The sequence below is a fragment of the Corvus hawaiiensis genome, chromosome 2 (genome assembly GCF_020740725.1).
Source record: "Corvus hawaiiensis isolate bCorHaw1 chromosome 2, bCorHaw1.pri.cur, whole genome shotgun sequence".
In the NCBI taxonomy this organism is placed as follows: Eukaryota; Metazoa; Chordata; class Aves; order Passeriformes; family Corvidae; genus Corvus; species Corvus hawaiiensis.
The window spans coordinates 57,400,123-57,414,405 of NC_063214.1; the positions used below are offsets into that span (position 1 = coordinate 57,400,123).

The 14,283-nt window shown below is 42.9% G+C and overlaps 2 protein-coding genes across 3 annotated transcripts in view; one reads left to right on the forward strand and one right to left on the reverse strand.

Moving 5' to 3' along the window:
* Positions 1–28: 28 nt before the first annotated feature.
* On the reverse strand, positions 29–5,076 carry ALG11 (ALG11 alpha-1,2-mannosyltransferase). The gene is made up of 4 exons (XM_048295491.1): positions 4,969–5,076; positions 3,809–4,039; positions 2,168–3,096; positions 29–421 (listed from the first exon to the last, which is right to left on the reverse strand). Exons 1-4 carry the CDS (start codon positions 5,004–5,006, stop codon positions 150–152), a joined length of 1,470 nt encoding a protein of 489 aa, XP_048151448.1. The 5' UTR covers positions 5,007–5,076; the 3' UTR covers positions 29–149.
* Positions 5,077–8,801: 3,725 nt separating this feature from the next.
* ATP7B (ATPase copper transporting beta) overlaps positions 8,802–14,283 on the forward strand; it is a 43,248-nt gene continuing 37,766 nt past the window's right edge. Inside the window, exon 1 of one of the 2 annotated variants that reach the window (XM_048295209.1) lies at positions 8,802–8,897. In XM_048295209.1, the coding sequence (XP_048151166.1) occupies positions 8,847–8,897 (51 nt within the window). In that variant the 5' untranslated portion in view covers positions 8,802–8,846. Of the gene's footprint in view, positions 8,898–10,163; positions 10,235–14,283 lie in introns of those variants that run through there. The other variant, XM_048295211.1, reaches the window with a different exon arrangement.

The following is a 14,283-nucleotide window of genomic DNA, read 5'->3' on the forward strand; positions in this document are numbered from 1 at the left end:
TCTGTTAAATAAAGCAGACAGCCTAACAGAAAGAAAAACAACCTTTTTATTGAATGGGACCAAGGGATCTTAGCTTAGTTATATTTACATGTGCCACACAGTCAAAAAAAAAATTAATTTTACCCATATTCATTTTTACTTATATACATTTATTTAAATAATGGCTCCACAGATAGCAGGAATGTGTCTTCAAAATGCTGGTCAGAAAACCTGTGCACAGAGCGCCGAGCGTTTTCTCTGATCTCCAGTCTTTTCTCAGGAGACAAAGAGAAGATATAAGCCATGGTCTCAGCGTAACTGTCCTCGTCTTCTGCCAGGAAGCCTGTGACATGTCCTTCATGAGGTACCACGATGTCCAGTTTGGGGCCTCCAGAATTGTGAGCCAGGATAACTGTGCCAGCTGCCATGCATTCAACCACTCCTGTAAGAGATATAAAAAATGCTGATATGAGGGTGCACATCATGTGCTTTGACCTTCTATAAAACACTGGAAAGTTAAACCAACAGTTAAATTCACTACAGACTGCCATTCCAAATCAGCTGGAAAAATACAGTGAAAATGGTCCTGTAAGAAACACAAATTTGAATTTTTCAGTTCTAAGGACTGAAGTCATAGTTTCTCTTAAACACATAACACTGAAATTAGAAACTGGATATAACAGGTTAATTTGTTGTTCTTGTAACATACTTGATTTTAAATGTTTGGAAGATGCCATGAAAAAAGTTGACTATGCACATTTCAATCAGGTAATACTCAGAAGTTCAGTATTTTGCACATGAACAAATCTTTATAGCTTTTGACAACTCAGCAAGACACTAGTAAAAACTGGTATCTCTACATCTTTATTTTTGATGGAAGAAACTTTAATGAAATGGGAATCAGTAAGCTTTCCTCAGCCAATAGCAGGGGGATAGGAACAACATAATGTATACAGCAACTTCAATTCTCCTCCACGGTTCCAGAACAGACCTCAGTAATGCTGATTCTTCTCAGTTCTCATTTGATTTCTATAAATTCCCTCAGCTCAAACATTGCCTACTATAAATAATGCTCCAAAGTTTTGGAATATGTTTTTTTATACATAAAAACCCTGTTAGATGAAGGTGAAATCCTGCTCAAATTCAAAATCACAGTGCAATTGCACCACTTTAAAAAAAAAATTAACAAAACTGTTCTGTGGGAGAAAAAAAAAAGACAATTTCCAGTACTTTGCAGTTGCTTCTGAGAGACAATTCAGTGTCAATTTTTTTATACCAAGTTCCTATAGACCATAAACTACTACTCCTGACACTTAACCTGAATTCTAATAAAGTCTGAAGACATTAACTGCAGTTTAATTACATTATAGCCAAGTATGGCATCCATCTGCTTGGCTACTAATTTACCCAACTGTTGTAGATTTATAGCAGATGGGCCCATCTAATCCCAACAAACTGAGCTCCATAATTAATTCTGGGTCCCAGCTCCTCTCTAGCATTCTGCTCCACGCTACACCAACTAATTTAAGGGCTTGATACATTTGCCTCAGCAGAGATACCTAATGCAATGAGATGGCCAAAGGCACCTGGGGGCATCTATATGGGGCTTACTTACACCAGACAGGATGTGTGGGAGACTCACACCCCTGAAAGAGCAGCTGGAGCCCCATGACATATACTAGACATTTCAAATGGCATTTGAGGCAGGTGAAACACACAAGCAAAATCTCTGACATGGATGTCTACACATGAACTGTCTCTAAGCTCCCTGCACAGTCAGTGAAGCCAACAGGGCACAATTTAAAGTGCTGGAACAGAAGCACCTGCAGCCTCTTGAAGCTCCAGAAGGCTAGCAAACCTAACCCAAGGACAATAAGGTGACCCATGACCTTGCAGGGCTATAGCTGGAGGTCAGCAGGACATTCTGGGCAGCACAGATGGGACTACCTCTGTGTTTAGGTGACCAGAGGATGTGCAGAATTAGGAGTCTATGACTACAGCACTTCAGCCTGCACTACAGTAGCACCTAGTGATGCATCATCTGCACCACACCTGCACTGCTCCTGTAGGCTTTACGGCAGCTCCACTACCTCCAACGGGAACAGGAGCTGGAGACCTGCTTGGCAAGCAGACCTCTGTGCTGAGACACCTAGGGACAAGCAGCTGAACACTGAGGAAATGTACTGACCGATCCCGAAGTGCTCATTCCACATGGTATGCAGGCCAATGGTGGCCTCGGCCAGGCGTCTCTTCAGCTCCTCAAAGGGAATGTTTATCCTGAACACCACATCGTCACTAACTCCCAGCTCTTCACACAGGCGTTTCAGGTTATTTACACGCTCTTCATCTTGCTGGTTACGACAGCCACCAATTAAGATCAGCTTCAGTGACGGCTGCGGCCCCACTCTCTCTTTCAGCAATTTAGCAAAGGCTCTGATTTGCAAAGGATGATCTTTTTCAGGCCTGAACTGGCTGACAGAAACAATGGAATATTCACTGGTGCTCTTTTCCACTTCCAGTGGAATATCCAGGAAAGTCTGAACATCGCATGGTGGATACACAACACTAGTGCAAGCCCCAGCTCTCCAGAGGGAAAGGATGTGATTCAGAGTCCAAGAAGAATTCACCATAACCACATCACTGCAGGAACCAACCAAACCGTACATGAAAGCGAAGAAGTAGTAGTAGACAAGCTTAAATTTGCTGAAGAGAGGACTGCTTGTAATGAAGGCAGCATTGTTAAACCTGGTATCCTGATTCCTCACGACAGAGAGCATATCGGTGCTGATAGTGGGATAATGGACGTAGCATCCAACGCGACAACCTCCTAGGTATTTGAAGAGGGGAATTGTGAAGGCATAACCCATTGAGTCAATATAAATATCAGGAACACACTTTAGAAGAGCTTCCCAGCCAAGGAACACTGATCCTAAACTTTGTCCCAGCAAAGTGAAGTGAGGATAAAGAGAAGCTTCCACAAGGAAGCGTTTTTCTAGAAATACAAACTTCACAGGATGGATTAACTTAATATTGAATCTTCTGAAAGCACCTTCTACTATTTCTTCTCCAGTGGCATCTCTATCCCCAGTGTAAACAACACATGTTACATTTCTGTACCTGTAAAAATAAAGAAAAATAATTTCAAATATTGTTCTCTTATATTTTTCAGCAAGAAACTAAAATATAATCCACTTAAAAGTACTCAAGAAGAATGTGAGAAGAAATGTCTGGCCAAAAAATGATTTTAACTAAATTACACTTTTCCTTATACTTCAGGTTTTTTCTGATCTGCAGAAAAACATACGGCTGAGAAACTGGGGAATATTTTCATTTGAGTAAAACATAAAAGGAGCTCAGTATTATTCTACAGACTTCAGAACACCCTGCCCTACATTAGGAGAGATCTGTCTAGCATATAGCCTGAGAAAAATGAAAATTATGGCAAATCAATGGATGTACCCATTTTAAATCCACTTTAGGTATTAACTCGTTTTGCCCCCTGCACCAAGAGGCAAGTGTAAAGATGATCAGTTATCTACTGAGGAGTTATGACTGTATAAAGTTCCATACCAGTAGCGGAAAACTGAAGAGGAAGGAGGGTTTCTCTTAAGGAATGAAAGGGAAAAAGTGAGAAGTGCCACAGCAGGAAATATCAAAATCTAAAGGCATGAAGTAGAATGCAACCACATGAAACTCAAGATGAAAAATAAAATATAAGACCAGTAGATTAATGACACCCGCTTAAATATGTAAAATGCCAACATATGCATAAAGAATGGCATCAGAAGCTAAGAATGAAATATGGTGTTTGATAAACACATATGCTTACTTCTTCTGGAGCGTTCTTATGGCACACCACAGGACTCTCTCCCCTCCACCTCCTGCATTACAATATGGATGAAAAAAGGCCACCAGCAGCGGCCGCTTCCCATCTCCTCCTGCTGAGCTCAACTGTTTCTTCCTTTGTATCCAGAGCCGTATTCCCCACAGCAGTACCACCAAGCAGACGCACAAAATTCCACTTAGAAATAACGCAGGGAGTAACAATGAGCACAGCAATCTGAAACAAGCCAGAAATTTTAAAATATGTAATTGCTTTAAAGAAATACTATGTATGAAATCGAGCAAGAAGTGTTTAAAGGTAGAGTTGCAGGGAGTTGAACAATTTCTTGAGTTCTTCTAATCTCAGAAATCACCAGTGTGTATGACTTTTACAACTACAGAAATGAAATCACTATGCTGCGTTATGCGAAGATCTCTTTTTGCCCTGCTGCTACCTTGCAATCATTTATTATTGTTTATTCATGCCCTATATGAGTTATCTATATGAGTGTGCTCTACACACTTTGCATCCCCTTAGCAACCTGGCAACACACAACTAGCAGAGTGACTTCTAAATAAATTTTTAGAGGTTTTTTCGGTCCGATCTCCTCTTTGGCTCGCTCTACTGTGAACTGCTTTGGTGCCGAGTTACTGGGGCCAGGCATTTCTCATTCCAGCCTTCAGTTCCCATTCCCCGGAGGCATGAAGAGCTATGCCAGCTGTCCAGAGAAACTCTGTGCGGCTTCCCTGTGTAGAGAGACCCGTTTCCTCCCGTCTCTCAGTCACTCACAGGCATATTCCCTCCGCTCTCCACCGCCTCCCTGACAGCTCTCCTAATCCTGTAGCGGGAGGATTCCTGGCCCAGGAGCCTCGCAGGGAGAGCGCCTGTGCCGCAGTGCCGCTACGCTTTGGGATAAACAGCGTTTACTCGGCCGCTCCTGCTTACCAAAGGAGCGACCCACGTGTCACGACTGACACATAAGGAAGCACTTTCATTTTGGGCCGGGAGCGGCGGAAAAGCACATTAACCCACCCGAGCCCGGCGGCACAGCGCGGAGCCGGGCAGGGGCCACGCCGAGGGGCCGGAGGAGCGCGGCCGGGCAGGGGCCGCCTCCCGCCCTCGCTGCCCGCCCGCCGCCAGGACGCGCCGCCCCCGCGCCCCGGTACCTGAGGAGCCCACACAGGCACAGCCCGCCCGCCACCATCTTGGGCAGCGCCGCGTAGCCTTCCCGGCGGAAAGGGCGGCTCCCGGCCGGCGGGGCGGGACCAGCGGGCCGCGGATCCCGGCTGGCAGCGCCCCGGAGGGGGGGGAGCGGCGCCGCCTCTGCCTCCGCCTCCTCCTTCAGCTCCTTCCCGCCTCCTTCCCCGCCTCCTCCTCGCCCTCACCCCACCCAGCAAACACAGAACCCGTACTCCCGTGAAAGGAGGGAGTGCAGTAGGTTGTGGAGGGGACTGTGCCGCTGCTGGGAAGCGTTTTTCCCAGAGATGTCAGAGGAGAGTGGACAGCAGCACAGCACTGGCACAGCTTAGTCAGACATAACCCGTGCTGCTCCTTGAATTGCCCTGCATCCTCCTCAAGTGATGTCCTCGGGTTCCGCGGGCAGGATGGAAGGGGGGATACTGTGAGGAGGCGGAGGCCTCCCGGGAACACGGGGTTTCTTCTGCATCCCACACTCCCCCAAGTTTTGCCTATGTAAATGCTGGCCCTTCTCGCTAGCCAGGAGAGGAAGGGGCTCGATATCCTGGCTTGCAGCCCTGCCGTAATCTCCTGCTTGTCAGTGAATTCCTCACTATCGAGAGGGAGCTGCCTGCGACTGTGTGCAGGTTGATGTTGTGAGGCCGAGGGCAGAGTGTCAAACACAGCCTACGCCTGGCACCGTCTCCAAAAGGATCCCAGGAACATGATCATGGGGTCCATTTCCACTGGAGGTTATCTTTAGCTGATACACTTCTTCCCCTGCTGTGTCTTGATCGGAGAGTATAGGCACAGACCAGAGGGTCAGTAAGACTGAATGGTGCTGTTTTTTTCAAAATCTTACTAATGATGTGTCAGTCCACATCAAGACTTCATATACCTAAAATGTCTTCCTTGGAACAACTTAAGGAACTCATCCTGCTCTCCGGGGTCCTGGGAAGCGTTTAGTGAAAGTATCAGACTCTCCAGATCAGGAGAGACTTTGACAGAACAATCCGAAACATTTCTGATCTCCTGTCACATTGCTACATGTTTCTTTTCTCCCCACCACATACTCAATTTTAAAATAATAAAATGCTTTATATGGGAAGTTCGATCCAGATAACTCATTCTTCAGCCTCTTGCAGAATTGAGGCTGTCCAAAATTTGAGGGAATTTCAAACCTTGTTTCTTTAAACAGGACCTTTCCAAAAGGTAAATTGGAAGAAGTCTGTGGGAGGTCCAGCAAACATGGCCTAACATCTCATTTCTGAACCAACAGCTCTCATAAGGAGGGTGCAACAGGCATTGGTTTCTCTCCCTCAGTCTTTTGCCTCTTCCCTGACAGAGCTGTTGCCTTAAAAGCATGTGGAATGTTTACAGAATAGATCTCTGCTGGATTTACATCTCTCAACTCAACACACCTTTCTTTTCTCAACATTTGAAGATTATTGCCTGAGTTCAGAGAGGAGGCAAGTTATTCTAGGGAACAGGAAGTCCAGACTATTTTAGATGATGAAATTTATGTTTCTCCCCACTGACTTGAAAAGGAGCCCTTAGTCACTCCCTTGGAAGGTATGAATCTTAGACCAAGTCTTTAAGAAGCTGAAGGACCACAAGTCACAGCTTAATTAAGATGAGACTTAAGTAATAATGGTGGAGAGTTCCTGGAAGCAAGAGGACTAATTAATGAGGGACACACCTACATATCTGACTTTTGAGTTTCACTTGCTTGTTTAGGGAACAATCTGCATGATGGGGGGAGTATCAAATAGTTTTCTCAGCTCTAATAATTCATAGTTCACAGAATCACAGAATGTCTGAGCTGGGGAGGAATTGGTTGGATGGATGCAGCCAGAGAGTTGTGGTCAATGGCTCAATGTCTGGGTGCTGTAGCTGGCTTGGGGCAATCCCACACACGAATACAGAGTGGAAGAACTCATTGAGAGAAGCCCTGCAGAGAAGGGCTTACGCAGTTCTCATGGACAAAAAGCTGGACAGGAGCTGGCAATGTGCAATTGCAGTCCAGAAGGCCAACAGCATCCTGAGCAGCATCAAAAATAGTGTGGCCAGCAGAGCGAGGGAGGGAATTCTGCCACTCTCTCTGGTGAGACCCTACCTGGAGTTCTGCATCCAGCTCTGGTGTCTTCAACACAGAAGAGACATGGACCTGTTGGAGCAAGTCCAGTGGAGGGCCATGAAGATGGTCAGAGAGCTGGAACATCTCTCCTATGAAGGCAGGCTAAGAGTGTTGAGTCTGAAGAAAAGAAGGCTCCAGGGAGACCTCATTGCAGCCTTCCAGCACTTAAAGAGGGCTTATAAAAAGAGGGAGGGTGGCTTTTTACATGGACAGGTAGTGATAGGACAAGGGGCAACAGTTTAAAATTAAAAGAGGAGCAATTCAGATTACACGTTAGGGAGGAATTCTTTATGGTGAGGGTGGTGAGGTACTGCAACAGGCTACCTAGAGAAGTTCTGGATTCCTCATCCCTGGCAGTGTTCAAGGCCAGGTTGGATGGGGTCCTGAGCAACCTGATCTAGTGGGTAGCAACCTTGACCACAGTAGAAGGGTTAGAAGTAAATGATCTTTAATGTCCCTTCCAACCAAAACCTTTCTATGATTCTGTGACGTCTGGAGGTCATCTTCTCCAGCCCCTCTGGCCAAAGTGAGTACCTAGAGCAGATTGTCCAGGACTTAGTCCAGATGAGTTTTGAATACCTCCAAGGATGGACACTGCACAACCTCCCTGTGTAACCTGTGCCGGTGCTTGGTCACCCTCACGGTGAAGAAGTGTTTCCTGATGTTCAGAGGGAACTTTGCATGTTTCAGTTTGTGCCCATTGCCTCTGGTCCTGCCACTGGACCCCAGTGAAAAGAGCCTAGCTCCTCTTTGCACCCTCCCTTCACACATTGATGAGATCCCTCTGAGCCTTTTCAAGGCCTCAACAGTCCCAGTTCCCTCAGGCTTTCCTCACAGAAGAATTGTCCCACGCTCTTAGTCATCTTAGTTGTTTTATTTTTTTTTTTTTTAGTCCCTCTAGTGGTAATTAAAACCAGATGTATTAATACTTCCAAAGTTCTTCTGTTATCTTTTCATTAATCACAGGCTATTCAGCTGCTGATGTGAGCAGTATGAAAACTGTGCTGCTGACAGACTTGCAGACTGCAAAGCTTACCTTTAATGTGCGAATGGCCAACGCAGGCTAATTGAGTCATCGACACGTAGCAACTTACCCACCTTCATGCATATGTAGCAGAGGATATTGCATGCATGCATTTAGGGTACTGACAAGAACTTTAGCAGGACCAGTGATGAGCTCTCTGTGGTGTTCCCACTCCAGCAGTGAGAATGCAATTCATAACCTTGTCTGTAAAAATTCCACAAGGCTGACATGCCAGCAGAAGTAAACTAGGCTTGTTATGAAGTCAATTTTGTTTTCACCTTCCCAGAGATGTACCAAGTTTTTAATCTTCTGTTGCCTCTGTAAGCATTTTTTGTCCTGTTTTAATTGCTTTCCTTGTTAAGCTCCTTACTCTAAAGAAAATGGGCTTTCTAAAGTGAACAATATTTAGAATAAATAGAATCCACTCACTGTGTGTTCTCCCCAAGCCTGCAAGGCATTTGAGACAGTTTTAAAGTATATTTTTGTAACTCTCATTCTTGCTGAGTACCCCTCATATGAATAACTTAGTAAGATAAAACCACTGGCAAGTATTAATAGAAAGAAACTGGATTAATATTGTGTAAGGATATTCATATGACAGTCATGTGGTCTGTTATATTTTCTTCTACAGTTAGTTACTTTCTTTCAGAAATATTCACTGTGTAGCACCAAGTCTCTTGTTCAGGGCTGCTGTCTGAGCTACCAGAATGCCTGGGACCGTTTTTAGTGGATGGAATCTCAGATCGTTCATATACACAGTAAGTTTTTTCACTTTTGTATGTGTCTTGTGATAGGCTGTTGAACATTACAGTACATTTACTCTTCATTGCATTGTAACAGGAGGCAGAAATAAAGTTGCACCAGTTCTGTGCTAAATATTTCTGAAGCAAAACCCAAGCATTGGCAATAAATTATGGCATTGATAGGAAAAACACTATAGGGTTATTTTTACTGATATCTTTTAATATTGAAGTTGCTAAATATAAGCAATTCTAGTAATTTCTTTTCCACTGTCATCTTTAATTCTGAGTTACATGTTCCAGGGCATAGGTGTTCACACCACATATCTGTGAGCAAAAGCTGCCCTGCTTTTTTTTGGCAGAAGCAATGAAGAATTAAACAACTTGGATCTACAAATAATTTTTGCAGGAGAGCCTATAAAGCACGTTTATTTATATCACCAGGCAATTTATGAAGGTTGAACCCATATCTTTTGATTAACAGAAGATTATTTTCACACAAATTGTCTCAGTTGGGCAAGGACCACGAAGGAAAACAAACTGGTTCCTGTAGATTTTGACAGCGTTTTAAACTCCCATGGAATCTAAACATCTGCCATTTTTTAGGGTGGCTGAAGGAAATGTTTTCAAGCAACCTCAAGCACTGGCAGAAATGAGATGGCAAATGATGTACCCCTAATGATAACATCACTGAGCTTGCAAAATAACATGGGGACTCATCTTAAGTCCCAGCTTTTTCAGGTGGAAGTTTGGAATTCTTGAAGAGCTAGGGACCATTTTGCTATCACAGACCCAAACCCTTTTTGCTTTTTATTTTCCTTTATGCGGATAGTAATATATTTGTGGCCATCTGCACCTAATTAGGACATGAAGGGGATCATGAAGGACCACCTCTTTTACAGTCATACCTTAACACCTGCTTAAATCAACTATGAAACTCCTCAGGGAGATATAAAACTTCACTGTGAATTTTTTACTGAGTGAGCTGCTTCCATTTTCAAACTTTAAAGGATTCACAAAACTTGTTCACTGCACTGACTTGTTCAACGTGCATTTTGCCACATGTGTTTGTGCCCACCTCTCTGCCTGTTTCAGGAAGCAAGGAAGAGTTCTATTCAGATGAAAATCCAAGTTGTTTAACATGGAGCCAGGACAAAGCAGGATTTTCATTCTGTGCTCGTGTCTGGCTCCTTGGCTCTGATTAGGAAAGAGAAAGGAGCCAGAAACTGCCTGCAGAGCAGGACAGAAGGGAGTTGGAGGAGACTGTTTGGCTAGTCCAGGCATGAGATGTGGGTACTGTGCCTCATCACCTCCTCTGACTTATTTCTGTTCCAAGGATGAAGAAAGCTTGAAAGGTTGGTGATTTTCCCATGAAGTAGATTCAATCAAAGATTCTCTTTCAGGGGTGAACCGGGGCTGCTTAAAAGTAGTTCCCTGCTGCACTACTTTTTCTTTCAACAGGCAGAGGTACCAGGAGGGAATGATAAATGAATTGAGCTTGAATTTCCATGGCTAACATCTATGCTTTCCAGGAACTGAGGGCAGTTAATAAATCTCAGAAGGTTGCTCAGCAGCTCTCAGGGTTGGTACCTTCTTTTATGCATTGGTTTTGACTAAATGTGTCCTTGGAAGAAACATTCTTTGCCTAGAGAACAGACTGATGTGACCTCTGGAAATGAGAGTATTACTGAGAGCTGAATAAACTCAATTTCAGAGTTAGAAAGCTTTTTTGTGTTTTCCTTTTCTCACAACTTCAGGCTCCCAGGAACTGTTTCTTTAGAAGTCAGATGTCTCCAGTTTCCTCTGTGTCCTCATGCAATAAATGAATGCTGTTTTTACAGTGAGTTTGAATCATGATGAGCCAGTGTGCATGGCATAGGAAACAGCCCAAGACAATGTCTGCATTTGAAACCAGGATTTTAACTATATTTCAATCCAGGTGTTAAATATTTCAGATAAAAATACTTGTAAACAGAAAGAGGTTTACTCTGTATTGCCATTTCCCTTAGATGTTTTTCAAAGCAACTGTTTGCATGGAAGAGATTACAAAAAATTTGTAGCAGTTTCCTGTGTTGATACTTTCATCCCTGACTGTTGCTTTAGTTCTGACATTTGTACCTGAATTCTTACCAATTATTGTAGGCTGCCAGGGTTACATTATTCAATAGGGAGTTATTATCAGGTATTCCAGCAGAAAAAACCCAAAGAAACATAAAATAAAAAAAACAATGACAGCAAATATATTTTCATTTTTATTTTTTATTTCTCTTCTTCATTTCTATAAGTCTCTTCAGTGAATCAGTATGGCTCTATACAGGCAAGTTCTACTTATTTTCATGGTCACTTGAAGTATGTTTTTTTGCACTGATAGAAACTGGCAGCTCCATGCCTTTGGCTCTTGCCTGAGAGTTAATGTAAGGTTATGTGAGATAATAGATGTGGACAGGGCACTGTTATATAGTTCTTAGCCCTGGATAGCAAATAATTGACAGGACTTTTGTAGAAATGCAAGTTAGCTGAACAGCAGCTCACATATGTTACAGTTTTGATCTCTGACAACTGGAAACAGAAAAGCCTTTATTCCGTGTTCTCATCAGAGGTTCCCCTCCTCACTTCTTGCCTACTGGGGCAGAGTGGGTCAGCCAGAGAGCTGGAAAATCTTCTTCCCTCTCTAAATTGAGAAGAAAAACGCACCTAAGGGCAGCACTGTATTTGGGGAGGCCCCGGCTGCTGCCCCTCATGTCCCTTCAGCCCCACCATGAGTGTGGTGATGCTGAGGTCAGAGGCGTGTGAGCAGTGCTCTGGCTTGTTTGCTCGTGGAAGGACAGTGGTCTTGTCTTGGCAGCACGTGGCACAGTCCAAAAGGGCAAGAGGTGGAAGGCAGGTGAGAAGGGCCCTCATGCCAGCCTGGCGGGGCTGTGCCTGAGCCCTGTGACACAGGGTCACCTGAGAGATTGTGCTCTCTGCAAGAGTGAGGCCACAGAGAGGGCTCTGACACCATCTTGCCTTTTTCTACCCAGTAACTGCAACCATTCCACAGGGAGAGGGAAACAAGAAGTAAAAGACCCAAACAAAAAGTGGAAACCCTTCTTCCCAGGCAGAGTTTTGCCTGGATCACTGAGAAAGCAGACAGGACTTTGCTCAAGGCACTATGTTGGAGGAGCCCAGCTGTGGTGAGGAGTGCAGCTTTCAAGCTTATTTAGGGATTTGGGAGTTTCTGGAAACTCCTCTCTTTGTGTATGTAGGTGGTTCCTGCCAGTCTGACATAGACAGAAATAACTGTTAAGATAAACTGAATTTGGTCTTGCCTTTACATATCTAGCCTGCCCTAACAAAGGCAGTATGTTTGTATTTTAGATATGGCATCTGTAATGCAAACACAAGATACTGTTTTGTTTTTTTTTTTCTTGAATTCAGAGGCTGAGAAGTTGACTGGCCATAGAACCTGAAATACAAGCTTAAATGAGAGTTATCAGTTTCTGTCTTGTTTTTGGTGGTTTTTTTTTTTTTCTTCTTTCCTTTTTCTTTCTTTTTTCTTTTTCTTTTTTTGGTTTTTCTTTTTTTGGTACACTTTACAAGTATGATGTGATTTATGCTATTTACGTAGTCTCAGGTGCCTCATCAAAGCGAAATCTTTGTTTCTGTATGTCAAACATGAGCACAAGAGTATTTTGAAACAAGTACTGGCAAGGAACTAATAGTAAGTGTAAAAAATCGTGTGGACTCTACTGTTGGGGACAGTTTCGAGGGTATCTACTTTATATGGAGGTCACTTAAGACATAGGCTTACATCTGTATAGGGGAAAACTTAATTGCAGATTTGGCAGGGCATCTTGGGGTCTGCTATAAGTTTGCCTGCTACAGGGTGAATGGCTGCTTACTTTGGGGAAAAAAATTTAAAAAATCAGTCCTCTCATTTACTTAAATCACAATTCAAAGACTTATCACTTCATATAATCAAAGCAAGTGTAAGAGATATTTTTAAAATGCTACAACAAATACTGAGAAGTTTACAAAATAAAAGTGGAAGTAACACTTTTACTATTTCTTATTTCTGAATGTGGATATTAAATGTTAGTTCACAAGTAATAGCTCTTTGTTTTTTCAAATTAGCCTTTTAAAATAGTTACTTTTGTAATATTACTTATTCTCAAGTTGTATTTGAAATATTGCTGTTAAAATGGGTAAAATGCAGGTCCCTTTTCTCCACATGGAATTCTAAAAAGCTTTTGCACAAACTTCACAAGACAAAACCAGCTCCGAGCAAGAGTAAATCATGGACAAGATAGAAAATTAAGTTGGAAACACAGAAGTAAAAATACTGGTTTTGTTGTGGCGCTGCCTGACAAGTTCTGCCAGCCTTCTTAAACTACTTGGTGCATAAGCATTAGTGGAAATCTTGACTCAAATTAATTCATGCAGATTGCAATTGTTCTTTGCACTTAAACCCTGACCCAAAAGGTGTGCCTTTTTGTGAGATAATAAGATCAGCCTGGTAGTTTCCAGGCTCTTGAAAACAAATTTCTGCAGTATGAACAGATAACAGAAATTATCATAATGAAACCAACACTACTAAAAGCAGGCAAAGTACCAAGTCCACACAATTTGCGATCATACCAAAAGCTGTGGAATGAAAAGAATCAGTATACATTTTGGGGCCCTGTTACAAACAAGGTACTTCGTTCAGTTTTGCTGGTTTCGAGCAAACAAACCTTTTTTAAATATTTGGAGAAGATTGAGTCTGCTTCCTGAAAAACTGAAGCCAAAGTCTGAACTGATTTGATTTGAAATGAGGTCATCAACTCTTATGCAATTTTAATCACAGCAGGTAGGAATTTGTTTCCCTGTATTTCAGATTTCCTTTTTTCCTTATAATGTAAGAAATAATGATCATGCTTCTTCATCTGTTAAAAGCAATATCTATACCATTAATGCTATAGAAACACTTGTGTATCTGGTTGCTGACAGTTTTGTTATGACTGTGGCCAAAGAGTTCTTTCTGATTTTGTGGCTCAAAACTATGTGCCAATGTAGGTAAAGAGAGAGTTTTGTTGCTTCTTCAATACAAATGAAGTATGGCCTTTTTCTTTTGTGTTGGGTAACAAGTATGTCAGTTAGGAGAATAAAGGACACAGTTAAGTACCATGAATATGACCATGCTTCCCTTGAACTTTCAGCTGCAATTGATTGATTCATGGGGGGAATGTGAGGCTTGAGTTGCTTAGTAGGACTGAAAAATGATTGTGGGGCAAGCGCAGGGATTTGTTTGAAGAAAAAGTGGATACCTTTACTAACTGCTCCTCTTTTAGCTTAAAGAGGGCCCTGACAGAGGCCTGACAGAGGTTTCACACAAGGGCTGGGTGTTTCACACATTCCCTCTCAAGCAATGTTTAAACAATTTGTT

What these genes read in the sequence shown, in the direction of transcription:
- ALG11 (XM_048295491.1), bottom strand. Translation starts at nt 5,006, where the DNA reads ATGGTGGCGGGCGGGCTGTGCCTGTGTGGGCTCCTCAG. An exon ending in ATAAGAACGCTCCAGAAGAA is followed by an intron (nt 3,097 to 3,808) that starts GTAAGCATATGT and finishes TTATTTTTACAG; the next exon opens with GTACAGAAATGTAACATGTG. An exon ending in GAATGAGCACTTCGGGATCG is followed by an intron (nt 422 to 2,167) that starts GTCAGTACATTT and finishes TATCTCTTACAG; the next exon opens with GAGTGGTTGAATGCATGGCA.